Source organism: Lynx rufus, unplaced genomic scaffold, assembly GCF_022079265.1.
Source record: "Lynx rufus isolate CCGP_SWC_20201006 ecotype Redwood Valley unplaced genomic scaffold, mLynRuf1.p SCAF_3, whole genome shotgun sequence".
NCBI classification, from domain to species: Eukaryota; Metazoa; Chordata; class Mammalia; order Carnivora; family Felidae; genus Lynx; species Lynx rufus.
The window spans coordinates 103355958-103375207 of record NW_025814845.1 but is presented as its reverse complement, the minus strand read 5'-3'; the positions used below and the strand labels follow the sequence as shown (position 1 = coordinate 103375207).

The following is a 19250-nucleotide window of genomic DNA, read 5'->3' as shown; positions in this document are numbered from 1 at the left end:
TTCAATAAACTGCCCCACAATTAAAAGGAGAGTCAGGATTCCATTCCACCCAGCTTCATTCTCAAGGCTGTGTTCTTACCACAAAGCTAAAGACTTAGTTCTTAGGGTACAGATTCCATTATTCCTATGCTTTGGTGTAGGACAATTGAAGGAGGTTGTATTTACTGCCTTTTTGAGGTTCATGCCAGGAAGTAGTTAGGTTGTACCTGCCTTTCTCCAAGTGGTACTAAGCACAGTGAGCCAAAAGCATATAACTATGACCTTGGGCAGAAGTTTTCTCCATCCTTAATGATTTGACTGTATAAGCCTCTTAAAATTCAGCTCTTTGCCTGGAAGTAGGTCCCAGCTTCTGAAAGAAGTTCATGCATAGCCTTTCCTCTTATAGTGCATGTCAGTGTCCATTCTCTTCTGGATTTCCTTCTGTATATCTCTGGTCAGAACTGCTTAGCTCCCTAGGTGACTCTTCCTTCTAAACGTGCTTATCAACTGTTAGGAGAATTCCAGAAGACTCATTCCTGCCCCCCTTTTATTTCTCTATTCTCTCTCCTAAAGTGTTCTTATTCAGTGCCTTGGTTTTATATGTGCTGTGAGCATTGATGATTCTCAAATCTGTATCTACAGCCCTGATGCAAACCTAAGCTTCACACTCGTAGTTTTAATGTCCCAACTGATATCCCCATGTGAATGACTAGTAGTCACTTCAAATTGGATTCAAGTAAGAACTCCTGGTTTCCCCCATGCCTGTTTCTCCTCCAATGCTACCCATAATGGTACCACCATCTGCCCAGGTGTTCAGCCAAAAACTTAGTAGATGGCCATTCTGATTTCTCTCTTTCTTTTAGTTCCACTTACAATCTCAAATGTTTTTCCAAATACATTCATTCAATTTTCATTTTTCCACCTTAGTACAAGGACACTCCACCTTTTGTTTGAATCAGTATATTAATTAACACCTGAATGGTCTCACTGGTTTCTCTTCTAATAGCTTCTTTCTACAGTCCTGCCTCTAACCCAATCCAAACAGATCAGTTTATTTTGGCCCCTGTTTGAAATACTCCAATAGTTTATCACATAAATGATTTTAAGAATTTCAATAAATAAATAAATTAATTAATTAATATCTCAATTTCTTACCATGACCTAGGAGCCCTTGTATGGGCTACATGATTTGGCCCCTGCCTACCTCTCTGAGCCTGTTCTCACTCTGGTCCACACTCACAAAACTTCCTAGTTAAATGCACCATGCTTACTTAAATTCCACAGCCCAGTTCTTCAGCCTAAAGGTCACTTCCATAAAGAAGTCACCATACCATACCTAACAGTCCCTTGTCACTCTCTTGTTATATAAGCCTATTTTATTTTCAAGGCTGCATTCACCATATTAAGTAATCTTCTTTATTTCATATTAAATTGCCTATCTACCTCACAAAGCATGCCGGCTCGAAGAAAGTGGAAACTTTGTCTTGTTACCCATACTAAAAACTCAATGCATGTTTATTAAATGAAAAATAGCTTGAGGTCTTCTATATACCTCAGTCACCTCTGTCAGCAGGAAGAGACTACTTAATAGCAGTTTCCCAAAGTGATTTTATAAATAGGAAATTAGTAACAAACAAAATAAATCACTAACCAAATCATCACAGAATCAACATTCATAGGCCTCCTTTTACTGATAACTCCTCAGAACACTCAGATTCTCTTTTCTGATCCATTACACAGCCATCTGACCTACTCTAATTTACCTTATATAAGCCTATAGAGGGTAGGGATGTTGTGTGGGTAAGAAATATTTATGTCTTTGAGACTCTTCTTTGGAAAACTTAGAAATCTTCATTTCTTACTGTTGATAATAGGAAGAAGTGAAGAAGGTGACACACAACTCGATCCACCAAATGTTACAACACAACCATTTTCACATCGTCTCTGAAAAAGGTACCATATTGTTTTCTCCATTTTAAATGGGTTTCAGTAGATTAACAGAAAGTTTTTAAACTTTGAAAACACAAATATTCTTATTGAGGCTAGTGGCTGGGTTAAAAATGGCCAAAATTCTTTGATATTCCTCTTCAAGTGGTGAGGTGCATTTCTCCTCCCAGTGAATCTAGGCAGGTCATGGCTGCTTTGACAAAGTATTATGGAAGTGATGCTACACCACTTCTAGGACTTTTCCTTAAGAGCACTGGCAGATTTCGCCTGAGGTTCTCGGACCCCAGAGCTACCATGTAGCCCATTTCAGCTACCTGCCAAAGAACCATATTGTGAAGCCCTGAGACCACAAGATCAGAGACAGGGGGCCAGCAGAGCCCAACCTTCCAATCATCCTTGCCGAAGTACCAGACGTTGAGTGAAGACATCTTGAACCTTCAAGACTGCCCAGTTACCAGGTAAATACCATTAAGTGATACCGGTCAATCACATGAAGCAGAAGAATCTCCCTGTGAACCCAGCCCTGTAAATGAACTACATGGACTACAAATTCATGAGATAAATAAAAATATAAATAAAACTAAGTAATTAAAATTTTAGAATGACAAGTAAAATCATTGTTTAAATCCTCATTTTAGCCATAGTTAGTTATTCAACAGTACATGGACATAATAAGGCTATGGGTTAATGTTACAGAATTTCTAGCAAAATTAAGCATTATATTCAGTTAGTCCAAAGACTAATGTTTAATGAAAAAATAATCAAAGTTTACAAAGGAAAATGTACTGACCTGATAACTGCATTTGTTGAGGCATCAGCATCTGAGGCATTTACCAATAAAACATCTGTTCCAGTGGGTGCATCTTCAGGAATTGTTGTGAAATACATTTTACTGGCAAAAGTAGGGACATTGTCATTGACATCATCTACGATGACATTGATTGTTCCAGTTCCAGTCAGGGCAGGGGATCCTAGAAGGAGAAGAAAATCAAGTTTTTAATGTTTATAAATAACAAAGATAACAGCAAATTTAACATTAATTAGTTACAGATAACACTACCGGAGACAATTTAGAAAACATCTCAAAGTGAAATTTCTAAATGCTACAAGTGATTGAGTGTTTTTTTGATTTTGTTACAAGACAAGTATTTTCATTTATAAACTGGTATTTCAAATCTTTTCTGATGATATTGAACAAAAAGAGTATGTCAACCTCTTATTCTATTTGAAACGTGCTGATTCGGCAATGAAAAACACAACAATATCATTTAAACACCACAAAAGAGGCACTGCTGGTTTCTCTGAAATTGCATTAAAATAGCTCACTCCAAATTTGGAGAATACCCATGGGCATTGAATATCTGGCCAACTGACAAAGCACGAAAACTAAATTCCTAGCTGTGACTATCAATGTTAATATCAAAAATTTGGGTTTCTGGGTCTTTAAATTCCCTATTCTCAACTAATATTTGTTTGTAAAGGAAAAAAAAAATTAAGCTTCAAGTTATATCTCAAAACCACGATCTTCCACTTGGTGGAAATAACATTATGTGGATGAGCTGACTTGGAATTATTTTTGTTACATTTATTTAATATTTAATATAAATGTGAAACAATTATTTTTTTTTATTTCCTGTTCCAGCTCTGTTATCAGCATATAATGAAAAGCCAACATTGAAGAAAACCTTGGCATACACTGTTCGTACTACACAAAGTTAACAGACTCTTTGTGGTGAAGGTCAGAAGCCATATTTGGTTACATTCTGTGGGTTGTCCCAAAACTAAAAGTCAAATCAACTGTCTTTAGATGCATGTTCAAAATCAGTTTTCAAACTTTAATCTCTCTAAATAGAAACAATAGAGATCTGTTTAACTGTGTTTATCTAAAATAAAATAAAGCCCTGAATACTCTCTTTTTTTGTTTAAGATATTAAAACTTTCCATAAAATTATTCACCCTTATATGAAATTTAAATTCTACTTATTTCTAGCACTCAACACTTCTTAATAAAAGCCATCCATTCATTCACTCATTCATTTCTCTGTAAAATGTCTACGATGTTCCCTTTTACTCCTTACAGAATGGTGTTGAGATTCACAACCTTCCAGTATTTTTTTTTCTAGTAATCCTGTGATTTGCTGATATTTCCTTTACTACTATTTAAACCTGTTCTACGTTCTTAGATTGTAACTACTGATGGCCTATAACCAATGAGCTTTTATGCTCAAATATATAGGAACCAAAATCAGACTAGAACAAACAGACTAGAAAATTATGGAATGCAATGGATTTAGTGATGTTATATCTGTGCTCTATACAAGGAAGCTTGAATTCTACATGAGATGAAAATGCATATGACCAGTTGAGCTAGGCACTGTGATGAAGCATGACTGCTCCCATAAATCTATGCCATTAAATTTAGGCTACATGGTGATAATTATTGCCAAATATATCTTTCTCAGTAAAGTATTTTATATTAAACATTCCATTTCCATTAACATATTTTTAAATTCATGACTCCCAAAGTCTTACCTTTTATTTTTTTTAATTTTTATTTATTTTTGACAGAGAGACAGAGCATGAGTCGGGGAGGGGCAGAGAGAGAGGGAGACACAGAATCCAAAGCAGGCTCCATGCTCTGAGCTGTCAGCAGAGTCCGACGCAGGGCTCAAACCCACAAATCGCAAGTTCATGACCTGAGCTGAAGTTGGACACAACTGACTGAGCCACCCAGGCACCCCAGAGTCTCACCTTTTAGATGTTTGATTTTGTATTAAAGGAAACAAAAATTAGTCTTTACTATTGCTTACAAGTATAATTAATTATAAACTTACTAAAAGAGTATAATTGCCTTTTCACTAGTCACTTGATGTTAATAATGGTAAAATGATGTCACAAATATTTCATACACAAAATAGATTTGGAAGTATTATAAACACTGGAGAAGCACATCAAAATAAGACTTTAAAGATCTCACTCAACATATTAATAATGATCATATCCTTAGGTAGGCAAGTACTGGTTTAAGAAGTTTACATAGACTACATTGTGTAATCCTCATCAGTTAGTACCCCTGCTATCCCCAATATATGTCTAAAAAAGCTGATAATTGGATTAAATGATTTTTCAAGGCCATAGACATAGTGAGAGAGCTGGAATTTAATCCATGGGACTTGGATGTGAAGCTGTTTGCCACTGGCAAAAAGCTGAAAGGTGTTGCTAGCGACTGAACTGGTGCCACTCAGCGAGATGTGCTGGGACTCTGAACAAGCTGGGCCCAGAGAACAACATAAGACACAAGTTGGAGAAAATCCCCAAGTCCATAGGTGATAGACCCTAGTTATTTGCCAGTTGAAGTTTGTGGGGCATTTGGAGACAGCACTCCTGTCAGAGACTTTCAATTTCTCATAAGGGTCATGTTAAAGCTAACTAAATACCTTCAGGGGTATCATTGATGATCAATGTTTGGACTAAATCTCTTATATATGTTTAATTATGTACAATTTGGTGAAATGGAAGTTAATTATCTGCATCATGTTGGTATCTCTTCCACTAGTTACATTTAAAAAAAAAAAGGTAAGTAAAGGATAACTGTGTTTTCATGTGGGCAAAAGAGGATGCCATGGGAAGGACAGTGTGCACACTAGGATGTATTGAGAGAGGGAATAACTAAATCAAGTCCCTAGAAGCAAAGGATAGGAGGATATGGAGGGCTCTTTTATATAGTTTACTGACATTGAACTCTACTCACTAAATCTCAGTTTCCTTTTCTGTAAAATGGGAATAATAAGCATAGAACGTACCCCAAAGAGGTACTGAGGGAAATGTAACATGCTAAGGATAGTGACTGGTATATAGTTAAAATGTATTCCTTGTTCTTGTACTTGCTTTAGACACAAGAAAAATGAAAACTTTACATTAGGAAGGTCCATTTTCTTAATATTAAAGATTTCAATTTTATAGTTCTCAGGATTTTTATTCTCCAATGAAACTTTTGACTCAGCTCTATGATAATATTATTCAGGAAAATATTTTGAGTCATCCTTTCTTCTTAATGATTCCCTTGTAGTGTAACAAAATGAGACACTTAGCTCTCAAACCTTTCATAGCTTTGTGGAGGACATGTTGATTGGAAATTTAAAGATAAAAAATTTGGTACTTTACAGTGAGAGTTTAAAGAAGACCTAAATATTTCTGGTATGCCCATTGCTCTCTAATCAACAATACTTAGACTTGTTAAGAAGTATCCCAGTAACTGCCAAGCAAAGGTTTTATCCTTGGTATTCTAAAGTGTCTGATGACACATATATGGAAAACCACATAAAATGATGACTAACTCATTTGGTCAGGAACATGTGATTTCTTTCTTTGTCTCTAAACTACATAAATATGGTTGCTGATGTGTTTTCTGAATTAGTAAGCAAAAAGAGAAAAACATTGTTTACCCAGGAAAATATTCAGCAAGTTCAATCTCAGTGTCTTCATACCAGAGAATACCTAATTTTCCAAAAGATTTTAAAAGCACACCAGTGACAGCAAGATGGTCCCAGCTTGAGAAGTAGCCCCATAGGTGATCCCATATCCACATGGGAGCTCTTCTCAAGCAAAGGGTCCCCTTTGCTTCTCTTAGTAGCTGCCACAGCCCAGTTTATAAGCACTTAGGGTTCTTTTCCTATTTTCTTCAAGAATTGTCAGAATGAACCACAATTCTCCAGTGGCCTCCCCTTCTTGTTGCCCCAAAGGATGTGCATGCAGGTCTTATCTACTTTTTTCAATTTTATAAGGAAACCTTACAAACACATTGTTCTAAATTTCTAAGTCTTTTACTGAAATTTAATTAACCCTAAATTTGAATTCTGCTTCCAATATGTTTTACTTTTATTCTTGGGAATGGGACCTAACCGCCAAACAACCAGATCCCATCTCATCCTTGTCCACTAATAGCGTGAGCTCTGGAAGTCACTGCCTCTGAACTTTAGTCAGGAAAGTGAAATCAAAGGAGAAAAATGGAACGCCCCTGATTTCACATAAATCTTATTTCTACATCACTGGTCTCAGATGAAAGACACAAGTTCCCTAGTTGATGGCCCACATAAATTTTAGCACTTCTCTCATCTGCTAATTGAATGATGAAGCCATGTTTTCATCGTTGCTTTTCTGTGTTTGGTTGTCTTTAAACTCTCTCCCTCTTAACTATGTGAGGAAGTGGTCTAGGATCCTTATGTTCCTGTTTCTTAACAGTTTTTGTTATGTCCCTTGTGAAGTGCAGCACAATGCCTACTGTTACTTTATCTTTAGTCCACACCTCTCTGTTGGCTCTAGGCTGACACATGCGACTATCTGTTGTCTCTGCTTGCAAGTTACCAAAAAGCCTCAATATTAGTATGCGAAAAACTGAAATATTAATTATTCTGTGTAAATGTAGCCCATATTTTTATCTATAAATTGAAATATAAATGTATATATACATATATATTTGTATATACATATTGTTGAACAATTACTTGAGATCATGTATATATATATATATATTTATATATGTATTACTCATTTAATATACAGATTCCATAAAATAGGTATTATTTTTTTTTTGATAAAGAATTTGAGACTCAAAGAATTTAAGCAATTTATTTATATTCAGCCATAGTGGAAAGAGAGAGCCAATTTTGAACTCAATGCCATTCTTACTATAGATGTTTTACTCTGTATTATTATTACTATCAATGTACTCTGTCATATCCTCTATTAAGTTATAAGCTAATAGAGAGCAGGAGTAATTTTATTTAATTCATCTTTATGTCAACCCATAATGCATACCATTAGACTTTGTTCTCATTCTGCAGTCTTTTCCTCTGATTCTTTATATGGAAATCTGGTCTAGTGACTGGCTGAAAGTTCAAAGAACAGAATACTTCTAGAAATATACATCTGGGAATACAGGCCTTAGCCTAAGGCTGGGGTCAGAGAAGAAAACTGCAGACAAAGGTCAACGTTTTGGAGGTAGTCTACTACTTAAAAAACAGAGGGTCCCAATTAATACTGAATCCCAGAAGAATCAGAATACTAGGGACCAATGTTTAGTTTGAATAGGTCTGCTAATGATGAATTATATAGGCAGTGGCGTAATAGAGCAAGATTGTTCAATTTCATCTTGGATTGATTTATGAAAAACAGACACAATCAGAAAGAAGAGGCAGGATGTAGTGACACAGACTCCTGACAGATGACAGTGAGCCAATGAAAAGGGTTGAAGGTACAGATAAAATAAAAGGTCAAGGCCTCAGAAATTTATAATTATAGAGGCCAGGAGGTGCGGTGGACATTTGAAATATACTTATAAGTTGGAAGATAAGAAGAACTTCAAATTTCATTTTGTATAATTTTATGTATTGTATACATTCATCTGTATACATGTATATATATACATATATATATAAGTGTAAAAATAAACATGAGTAAATTGGTAGAAACCTTCTGAAATTTTTAGAGCAAATATCAAACAATACATATGATTCTGAAAAGCATTTTTAAAAGGGTGTGAAAATAAATCACACACACAGAGACTGTTTACAACTTAATCTTCTGAAAATCCATTATGCTATGGTAGTTTCATGCTCTGTGTGGGTCATATTTTATATTTTTGAATTTGGAAAATGATTAAGTGGATATTGGCTTTTAACACTGGTGGCTTAATATGCTCAAATACATCAACATAAAGTTCAAGTTAATTTAAAATGAGATTTAAAAAGAAAAAAGTTTTAAGCAACTGCTCTATCAGAAAATACATTTTTAGTAAGTGTAATAAATGAGTCTAAATGAGTAATTAAAGTTCAAACTGCAGGCAGATTACATTTTTTTATGTTAACCCTTATAAATTAAACATACTTTCATGAAACATAAAAAACTATTCTGCAGAAATAAAATTTTTGCTTCACTAAAATCTGTTGCTTTGCAACAAAGCCGATTTCATTCTTGACATCAAACATTTGGTGAATAGGTCCTCTGGATGTGTGTTTGTTGTAGTAAAGTATTAGCTTCTGTTTTTTCTTTCCCAAGAAGTAAACACATTTTTCTCACAGTAAGCCATCCGCTGAAAATCTACTGAAATTTCAGCCGTTCTATATTAACATTAGACCTTGTGTGGTTAGATTTAAATTTGAATTCAGCAAATGTATAAAGCAAATAAGTACGGAACCTTTCAAATAAGAACAGGAACTGTGTATTTTAAAAATAACATTTATAATGTAATTTATTACTGCTAATTAGTTTTACAAATATATTTATATAAATTAGGTATATATACTCTTAGATAACACTTGATTTTTAAATTATTGCTGTAGGAATCTTTACCAAAAACACCATATTTCCTTGATAAATTCTTTTACTAAATAGAAGTGATAAGTAAAAAAGGGAAACTATTTAATAATGTTATGAAAATGACACTGAAAAGTCACACAACTATATGAATGTACTTAATGCTACTGAATTGTGCACTTAAAATAATTAAAATGGTAATTATGTTATATATATATAGCCACAATTTAAAATTTTTATAAAGTAATATATAATGTTAACAAAATATTTTATCCTGCACAAAAAGCAGGTCTTGAGGAATTACTTTTTAGAGGACTTTAAAAGAAAATCCTCAATACATGTTGAAACTCTGAAACATTAAAGGCTACCTCAAATGCTAAACACAACTTGCCTCCTGCCTACTTAGTTAAAATATCTAATTATATATTTATGAAATAATGATCAAAACACACTACAAAATGATTATGCTTTATCAGGATAAAATGAAAAGACTTTTTGAAAAGGTAAAAAAAAATTCTCACAGTGAGGTCAGTTTTTACGACATTTAATGTTTATCTTTTAAGTCATATAAATATTTTCCTTAATATTGCAAATAGTTTGTATCCATTTCAAAGTTGGGTCCTTTGTCCACTCGTATTTATAGCTTACACGAATAAATAAAATCTACACTGAAATTATTTTATTAAATTTTAATTCTATGCAACATAATGACAATTCTAGCTTTTACTTAACAATTTTAGAAGCTAAATCATTTGTTTTTGTATTTGTATCTAGTGAATATACAAATGAAATTCTATGTAGGAAGAATTTTTCTTACTAAAGAGTACCTGGTTTTAAAAAAAAGTAAATAAATAATTTATAATAATATAATGTCACTAACATACATGGTACAAAGTCTTACTAGAAATAAGAGGAAGTAAAACAATTGTTATCAACTTTGGAAATAAAATTCTCATCCTAGGACAAGTATTTTGTTAAAGTAAGCATATTTGGCCCAAGATGGACCCATTCATGTTAAGCGTCACATCAGCAAACCAGAACTTAATTGTCTGTGCTCAGTTCTCCAGAAACAGAGGTCAACCAACCAGTACCGGCCTCTTCAGCACAAATTACCTTAGCTCACTCCAAGTCTTCCTTATGCCTATAAGGAAAGTAACCTTGCTTTAACCAATCAGCAAATGCCCTGTATAATGTCCTCGTTCTTCCCGTTGAAGTACTAACCAGGCCAGACCCTGCTTAGCTTCTGAGATAAGACAAGATCAGGTGTGTTCAGGGCTGTAGAGGGCTTATCTGGTCTACACAAATCTCTTGCCTTGTACAGCTCTGTGAAGGTTCTTTCTGTCTACTAGCTTGGATACTGTTTGATTCATGAATTGCTGAACAAAAGCCTATGAGATCAGTAACTTGTGGAAAAAATTTATTTCAGCAACTCTGATGGAAATAACCAAGACTGCCTTAGACGCAAATATACAACAAGTTAAATACAATTAATTTTTTTGTAATTGAAGATAATCCTGGCTCTATCTGACTTACGGAACCACTGGTGCCTTGTGGAAAGCTTTCAAGCAATTTTCATTATTAAAAATGTTCATCATAACACACAAGGCAAGCTCTTCTTCAACATTTTCCCACAAATAATGCTGACAAAATGCCATCTTTCTGGAACATTTAAAAAACAACCATCTTCCAATGTAAAATGTCATATTCCACATTTCTGACCTCTCTTTTGATTATAGAGCCATTTATAATGCAATGACTGTCTCAGCTTAAACAATATGACAGATAGCATTCATTCAAATGTCATCATATCTTCACCAAGAAAATAAAGCATAGTTATTAGCCCTTTTAGCTTTTAGAATCAACTTTTGCAAAAGCATCATGTTTCCCCTCCATTAAAAAGTAATTTTCTATCCCTGCATAAGAATGAAGTTTAGGCCTTCTTTCAGTCATATGATAAATGTCCTTAATTAGAAATGCTAATAACTGAACTTTTCCCCTCAGACCTATTAGTTATGCTGACACATAGATGTTTCATAACTAAACTTTTTGGTCTAATCTATACACAGAATATCTCTATATCCCTTTGTATATTAGACCAAGAACAGATAAAGAATAATGTATTTAATTTGTGAACTGATTAATTTCCCACCTCCAAATTCAATGCCAACATACACACATAGCACAACTGATTCATTGTATGTGTACATATGTGTGTATCACACATATTGTATACTAGAAAAATATCTAACACTTGTTTTACACTTTCTAAAACCCTTGGACATGCATTTCCTGATTTAAGAAGAATATCAATCCTTTGATTTCAAATTTATGAATATTCTTATTTTGCAAGCTGTTTTAATGGCTAAAAACCACTTGGTTTTTAAGCGTTTTTTTTTTAAATATAAAAATAACATTTAATCCAAAGAAAGGAAATTCTTATAAATGTGGTCTATGCAAAACATATCACAGTAGACAAGCTAATATGTGGAAGCAGTGAATAATGGTTTAGAAATGTTTTCCCTGACAGGGTTACCAGTTTTAAATCCCATTTTCACTGAAAAACAGCTGCATGCTAAGCCAAGTTGCTTATCTTCTTGAATGCTTAGTTTTATTTTTTTTCTTTTAATTCATAAAATTGGAATAATAGTGTCTAATTTACAGTGCCATTATGAGATTAAATGAGATGATATAGTACAAATTCTGGCACATACAAGCCCTCAGAATTCACGGAATGGAAAGTTTATGACTTTTTCACGTTGTATCTACCCCAATGTCTTCTCTAAGAACTAAACTTTTATATATATCTCCCTGACATCTCCACTGGATATCTCATATCTAAAATATACCATATCCAAAAATTAGTTCTTGATAATTTATCTTAAAATTCTTCTATCTCCCTGTCTCCAAATTTCTAAGGCAAATATTCTAGGACTCCTGTTTGATTCATCTGTTTTCCTAACTTCCCACGCCTCCTATTCGATCATCGAGTCCCACTAGCTCTATCTTCAAAATGGATAAGATATTTAGCTCGTTACGTCCACACCGTCACCTTATGCCAAATACTATCATCTCCTTCAGGGATTGCTGTCATGGTCTTTAACCACCATCTCTATTTCTGCTCTTGCTCTTTACCACCACTACAAAGCCAGATCTCTTCTCTATGAAACCAGATCTTTCCAAAATCTCTCGGCACTCTCTGTCCAAAACCCTAACAAGGCTTCACCTCTTTGTTTGAACAAAATTAAAATTCTTTACCCTGCCCTAAAACATTTGTGTGATCTAGCTTCTGCTTCCTCCATCCTCCAAGACTGTCTTTTTTTCACCCTTGTCCAGCCATCCAGCACCTCTTGCAGTTCTCTGGGTGTGGTCAACTCCATCCTTGCCTCAGGGCTGTTTCATCTGCCAGCAACACTGTTTCCCTAGATTTCTACATTTCACTTTCTTGACTATACTATCCTCCAGTTCCTCACTCTGTGCCACTTAACCTGCTTTATTAACTTCATAACAACACAATATCAAGATGCTTGTTACACATTAATATAGCCTATAGAAGCAGAAGAATCTCATTGACTGTAGTCAGAATTCACTTATAAGGTCTATTGAATTAGCTTCATGGGGGCGCTTGGGTGGCTCAGTCAGTTAAGCATCCAACCTTGGCTCAGGTCATGATCTCGTGGTTTGTGGGTTTGAGCCTTGTGCCGGGCTCTGTGCTGACAGTTCAGAGCCTGGAGCCTGCTTCACATTCTGTGTCTCCCTCTCTCTCTGCCCCTTCCCCATTCATGCTCTCTCTCTCTCTCTCTCTCTCTCTCACACACACACACACACACACACACACACACAAACACAAATAAATACCTTAAAAAATTAGCTTCATGGTTTGATTTTAATAAATGCAAAATGACAGCTGGCAGGGATCATTGATAATATTCTCATCTTCTACCTGGAAATTCTAATGAATTTTTTTGTATCTTCTCCTACCTAGCAATTTAGATTGAACAATGGCTAAATTTAAGCCTATTTTCAAAAGATCAATATTGAAATTACTGATTCTAATTAATTTGGCTTCACTTAAAAATATTTTGAACTTGATTCAATGTATTTGGAAAAATAAAAATAACAGTTAAATGTCTTATTCATTAGAGTACAATGAACAACATATAAGAAGAAAAGCTTTATTAAAATTGCATTTTTGGAAATCTGTGTTATTCAGAGAGTCAGCAGATCCTAATTCATAAATACAGTATACATGAGCAAGAACTCAGTTGACAGGCAGAAATCCTTGATATTGTTCTTGACTCTGTCAGTCTCATTCTTCAAGCTCTGGCAAACTGCCTAATTATTCCAGGCCTCACTTTTCTTATCTCAAATATAAAGAAAATGGTCTGGTTCATCTCCAAGAAGTCCTCTGGCTATAAAATTATTATTTTAAGTCAAATTTTTCTAATTTGAAAGTGTTTCATATACAGTTCTCTTTCAAAATCCTTCCATATTACACACTGAAATACAACAAGCATCCCTCTATTGTCATATCACCTTGTTTTAATGTTTTTTACACACTAATTCAGTTCCCTGAAAGAGTAGTGGCAGACAGTAATGACTCACAGACTCTAAAATTTCTGGTGAGGGCAGAAAATAATCTTGCATTAAAAGAATGTATGTAGGGGCGCCTGGGTGGCGCAGTCGGTTAAGCGTCCGACTTCAGCCAGGTCACGATCTCGCGGTCCGGGAGTTCGAGCCCCACATTAGGCTCTGGGCTGATGGCTCAGAGCCTGGAGCCTGTTTCCGATTCTGTGTCTCCCTCTCTCTCTGCCCCTCGCCCGTTCATGCTCTGTCTCTCTCTGTCCCAAAAATAAATAATAAACGTTGAAAAAAAAATAAAATAAAAAATAAAAAAAATTAAAAAAAAATAAAAATGTATGTATATACATATATATATCAAACCTGAAAAAATTACTTGTATAAATGTATATCTATTGGAACGGTTTATCTAAACACCAAAATTCCCATGACAAAAGTCAAAACAAGTGAAAGTTTTCTTATTACGTTTATATGAAGAGTCATAGGCCCTTATTATTAAGCCATGTGAAGCTAAGTACCATACATGTGACATATTTCTATAGCTAAAAAGGTGCTGGGTATTTGAGTGATATGGAAGGCTCACACTTTTTTTTTGTTTTGTTTTGGGAAGCCCATGTATTAAAGAATTGTTAAATGGTAACACTTCAAATGCACATAATTTCTTCTTATGCAGATTTTGAAATAGTGAATTAAATTAAGAAAAGGTAGGGGGCACAGCACAGAGTAGAACAAGACCTACCTAGAAACATCTAATAGATAACAGAATTGAATGAGATCCAGAAGGTTCAAGGGAAAGTCATGAGAACATAGCTCAAACAGTATTTTAAGTATCTGAAACTGAATTAAAGCCATAAAATGCTTCACTGGGTCCTTGCATATGACTGCAATTTATCACATCACACTAAACACTCCAGAGCCTTAAACACTTGTGCTGTTTTTTCAAAGCAGAGGTCAATTTGAATGACCACAACCAATGTAGAAAAACTTCTGGAATTTCAGCCATGAGTTTACAAAGATTGGTGCTTTTCCTTTTGGTAGGACCTTTGAAAAATCTGCAAGTGATAAATATACAACAATAAACTAAAAGCCTGGTAAATAAAATATGAAATAACAGTTGCATATTAAAATAACAAGATGGTGATGGTTGATTATCATGACTTTTTACCCATTAAATCATTTTATCATTTAACAAATGTTTAGTAAGCACCTGTTATGTCACAGGTTCTGTTCTGGGTGTTTCTGGCAATTCATTTTTTTTAAGTTTATTCATTTATTTTGAGAAAGACAGAGACAGCACGAGTGGGGGAGGAGCAGAGAGAGAATCCCAAGCAGGGTTCGCGCTGTCGGCCCAGAGCCTGACATGGGGCTCAAACTCACAAAACAATGAGATCATGACCTGAGCCAAAACCAAGAGTGAGATGCTTAACCTACTGAGCCACACAGGTGCCCCTCTGGCAATTCATTTTTGCACAAGACTTAGGAAGTTTACATTCTATTGGAAGGATATCTATTGATAGAGTTTGATTACTCCACACACTCATGTATGATATTAGATTTTCAGATAATAATTGGTTTTAAGACAAAATCACAACAAGGCAAAGTGATAGTAAAACTGGAGAGAGGGGATTACATTAGATTGGTGGTCAGATAAGTCCTTTCTGAGGGGCGCCTGGGTGGCTCAGTCAGTTAGGTGTCCGACTTTGGCTCATGTCAAAATCTCACGGTTTTTGAGTTCGAGCCCCACGTTGGGCTTTGTGCTGACAGTTCAGAGCCTGGAACCTGCTTCGGATTCCGTGTCTCCCTCTCTCTCTCTACCCCTCTCCTGCATGCGCTTTGTCTCTCTCTCTCTTTCTTTCTCTCAAAAATAAGTAAACATTAAAAAAAAAGAAAAAAAAAGATAAGACTTTTATGAGAAGTTGACATCTCACCTAGATATAATGGCAGGATGACTAAAACATGAATGTGTCTGGCCTTAAAAAAAAAAGAAAAGAAAAAAGAAAAAGCCAGCTACAGGGTAGAACACTTCAGACAGAGTGAAGTACCTGAACATGGGGGCAAATGCAGAAGGTTGGCAATTTTTAAAGGCCAAATTATCTGACATTGGCAATTTGCAATAAAAGTGACGGCAACTACTCTCCAGAAGCAAGTCACCTGATTGGTGACATTTACTGGTTTCTGTGTGTCAAATGTTTCCACACTGGCTGATGTCAACCCATCAACATGATGACACTGAATGCAGAGCTGGAGGTGACAGTGGCTGAACCTGCCCAGTTCGGGAGGGCAGGTGCCTGATAAAGGTGGCAGTGGGTGGGGAAAGACCAAGTCAGAGAGGTGGACAGAGGCCAGGTCACTGAATGCTATGTGTCATGGTGAGAAGTTCAGGCTTTATTCTCAGAAACCACTGAAGGGTTTTTAAGCAAGCGATAGGGCATGATGATCTAATTTATAGTTTCAAAGTTCATGAGATGCTTGAAGAATGTACTTTGGGGAGAAGAGTTAGGCAGTTAGGGAGCTATTATATTAGTCCTGGCTTAGACCAAGGTGTTGGTAGTGGAAATGAAGAAAGTGGAAAAATTCAGGATGTTTTTCAATGTCTTTTTAAGGAAGAAATCTACTTGCCAATGCAGTTGTTGAATGTGGGGATACGGAGAAAAGGGAACGAAGAAGGATAACAGCAATTGGGAAATTGTGGACAAAGAGAAATTTATGGAGGGTAGGGAGTCAAAAAATTTTCTCTGGGCTTACTGAGCTTGAGATGTTCAGCAAACAAGCTGACTAATATTAAACCTAAAAGTAAGTCATTCTCATATTTATTTCTGCCAGTAAGCTTTTCATGTAGAAATTGGTATATTCATTTTATCAGTATGAACATGAGGGTAACTTAACCAAGGTTATGTGGCTAAGAAATGGCAAAGGTGAGATTTGAACTTCAGTTTAATTACAAAGCTATGTATTTACCTCAGGATATACTTCCATTTTGTAACTGAATTCTCTGAATTAATTTTCTAAGTTATTGCTTTGGGCTCCCTGATAATTCACTGCAACTTACTACATTAAACTCATATTATTTTATTTATTGCATATATAAGACAATGGTAAGGAAGACTCTTATAAGGAAGGCTACTTGGGAAGAGAATGCTAAATCTTGTGAAGGGCATTGACTGCTTTATAGCCAACGCCCCTCTTAAAAGCAACCACATAGTGATGGGTTCTCTGTAGTACTTGCATTACTGTGCCAAGCTGAAGCTTTAGCCTCCTAGGAATTGGTACTTGGTACAAACTATTTCTATTTCTAGAAAAAATAACAGGAATACAGAATTAAGGGGAATATTTATATTTTTAATTATAAACAAAATATTATTCTGAGTTGAGTTATACTTTCAACCCATTACATTACCATTTAATAATTTAAGCCTATAGGAAAAAAAATGAGGTCGAATTATCTTACTCTGTTCTGGTTTTGTTATTTAGCAATGTAACATTCAGCCCCCCACACACGTGATAGAGTGGTTGTAGCTCATTTTAAGTAATAGACAGGAGTAGAGAGTTTCCAGATGTGCTACTTTATACTCATGCAGTCAGTAAATAAAAATAAAATGAGAGTGCAATGCTAATATTTTCTCTCCCAAAAATATTCAAAGATTTAAAGGTTTTCTGATAAAAACAAAAACAAAAACAGCTGATTCAAGTATTGCCATATTGCCAAAGTTAACCTATCTCTGGGCTGCCACAGGTAAGAATTTTTAAAAAGCAATGGGAAAGTAATTTGTGGGCTAGAATAAAACTGTCAAACTTTTTTCTTGTTTAGAATGCTTTGATATTTCCTGGTCCTTAGAACATGGCAAATTTGAGAATAACATGGCATCTGGGATCTAAAGCTGCCATATTTTTCTGAGTTTTCTCACGTCACCTACCAATTTGACTTTTAAATCAAAGAAGTGAATCTGTATTTTAAATCTTGTGTCAGAAACTTCATGGTTGGAATACAAGATTAAACGGCAGATTCTTAAGCCTGATACCTCAAACTCATGTTCTCTCACAAAAATGGTTTATTTGTGATACCCAAAGTATGCAAATTAATGGCATATAAAATCATTGTCACATATGAGTTTTAATGACTTTAAAATAATTCAGTCCAACTTCCCACACAACTTCCGATTGTTTTCTACATGATCCATATTAAGTGATCTTCAGATACCTAACTACTTTTTGTCTAGGGGCCTCACACACATGAGCTCATATCAGGGCAACTCAAAAAAAAAAAAAAACACTCTCATCAAAATCTGTGCTTTCGGACAAAGTTTAAGAAATCCTCAGGGCGCCTGGGTAGCTCAGTTGGTTAGGTGTCCAACTTCAGCTCAGGTCATGATCTCAGTTCTGTGAGCTCAAGTACCACATCGGGCTCTGTGTTGATAGCTCGGAGCTTGGAGCCTGCCTTGGATTCTGTGTCTCCCTCTCTCTCTGCCCCTTCCCTGCTCACGCTCCATCTCTCTCATTCTTAAAACTAAATAAACATAAAAAAATTTTTTTAAGAAATTCTCTAATTTCCAGGCTGCCAAAATGCTGAATTTCATTTACATCTCCCATCATGCTCTCTAACACCATGTTTAAAGCACTAAATGACAAACTTCCAAATACCTTAATTTTACTGATAATCTGAATTTCCATAACTTAGTAATACTCCTATCTCAATATTTGGCAGAATCAATACAGACATGGTCTTTCCATTTTTCATGTAGTGCCAATAATCCTTTCTAGAAATTAGAGTTATACTTCTATTATTTGTCCTGATATTAAGAATTTTAGATCCCCAATTTTCCTCAGACTCAAGGCTGATGGCATCAGTTTGACTCGCTGGAACCAGGGCTTGGTTCTTGCATAGTCTGCACATGTAGATCAATGTTTTATTGAATCTCCTCCTTGTGAAAGTTACTCCTAACAGGTTCATTCACCCACGTCTATTAGAAGAAAACACTTTTAGCTTTATCACTTCAAGGTGTTTGTTTTTTTTTGTTTGTTTGTTTTTTATTTTTTGTCTTTGTTTTTGTTTTTGTTTTTTTCCCCAAATTAAATGTCCCTTCCATATTGTCATTTTGATGGAGAAATAGCACTACGAGTGATGGTTAACTTTGCTGGTCAGTCCACAAAATCCTCTTTAACTGTATTTTGGTTGAACTATAGTTTTAAAAATCTGTGGTCTTCTTGAATAGTGAAACATTTACTATAAAATACATTCTTTGGAAGTTGAAAAGAAATATCTGCTACAAATTAAAAATTTCTAAAGTAGTAAAGTATAAAATGAAACTTAATGTGAACTACGATTTTTAAAAAATGTTTATGAAACCAATACATCTATACATCTTTTAATAATAACACTTATATAGCAAGGGACAGGGCAAATATTTCTAAGAATTTTACAGTATTTAAAGTGT

The 19250-nt window shown here is 35.0% G+C and overlaps 1 protein-coding gene across 2 annotated transcripts in view; it reads right to left on the bottom strand.

Moving 5' to 3' along the window:
• The window catches only part of FAT4 (FAT atypical cadherin 4), a 173051-nt gene that overhangs the window by 49839 nt on the left and 103962 nt on the right, over positions 1–19250 (bottom strand). For both annotated transcript variants that reach the window (XM_047092173.1, XM_047092174.1), the window contains exon 7: positions 2717–2897. In XM_047092173.1, the coding sequence (XP_046948129.1) occupies positions 2717–2897 (181 nt within the window). The remainder of the gene's footprint in view (positions 1–2716; positions 2898–19250) is intronic.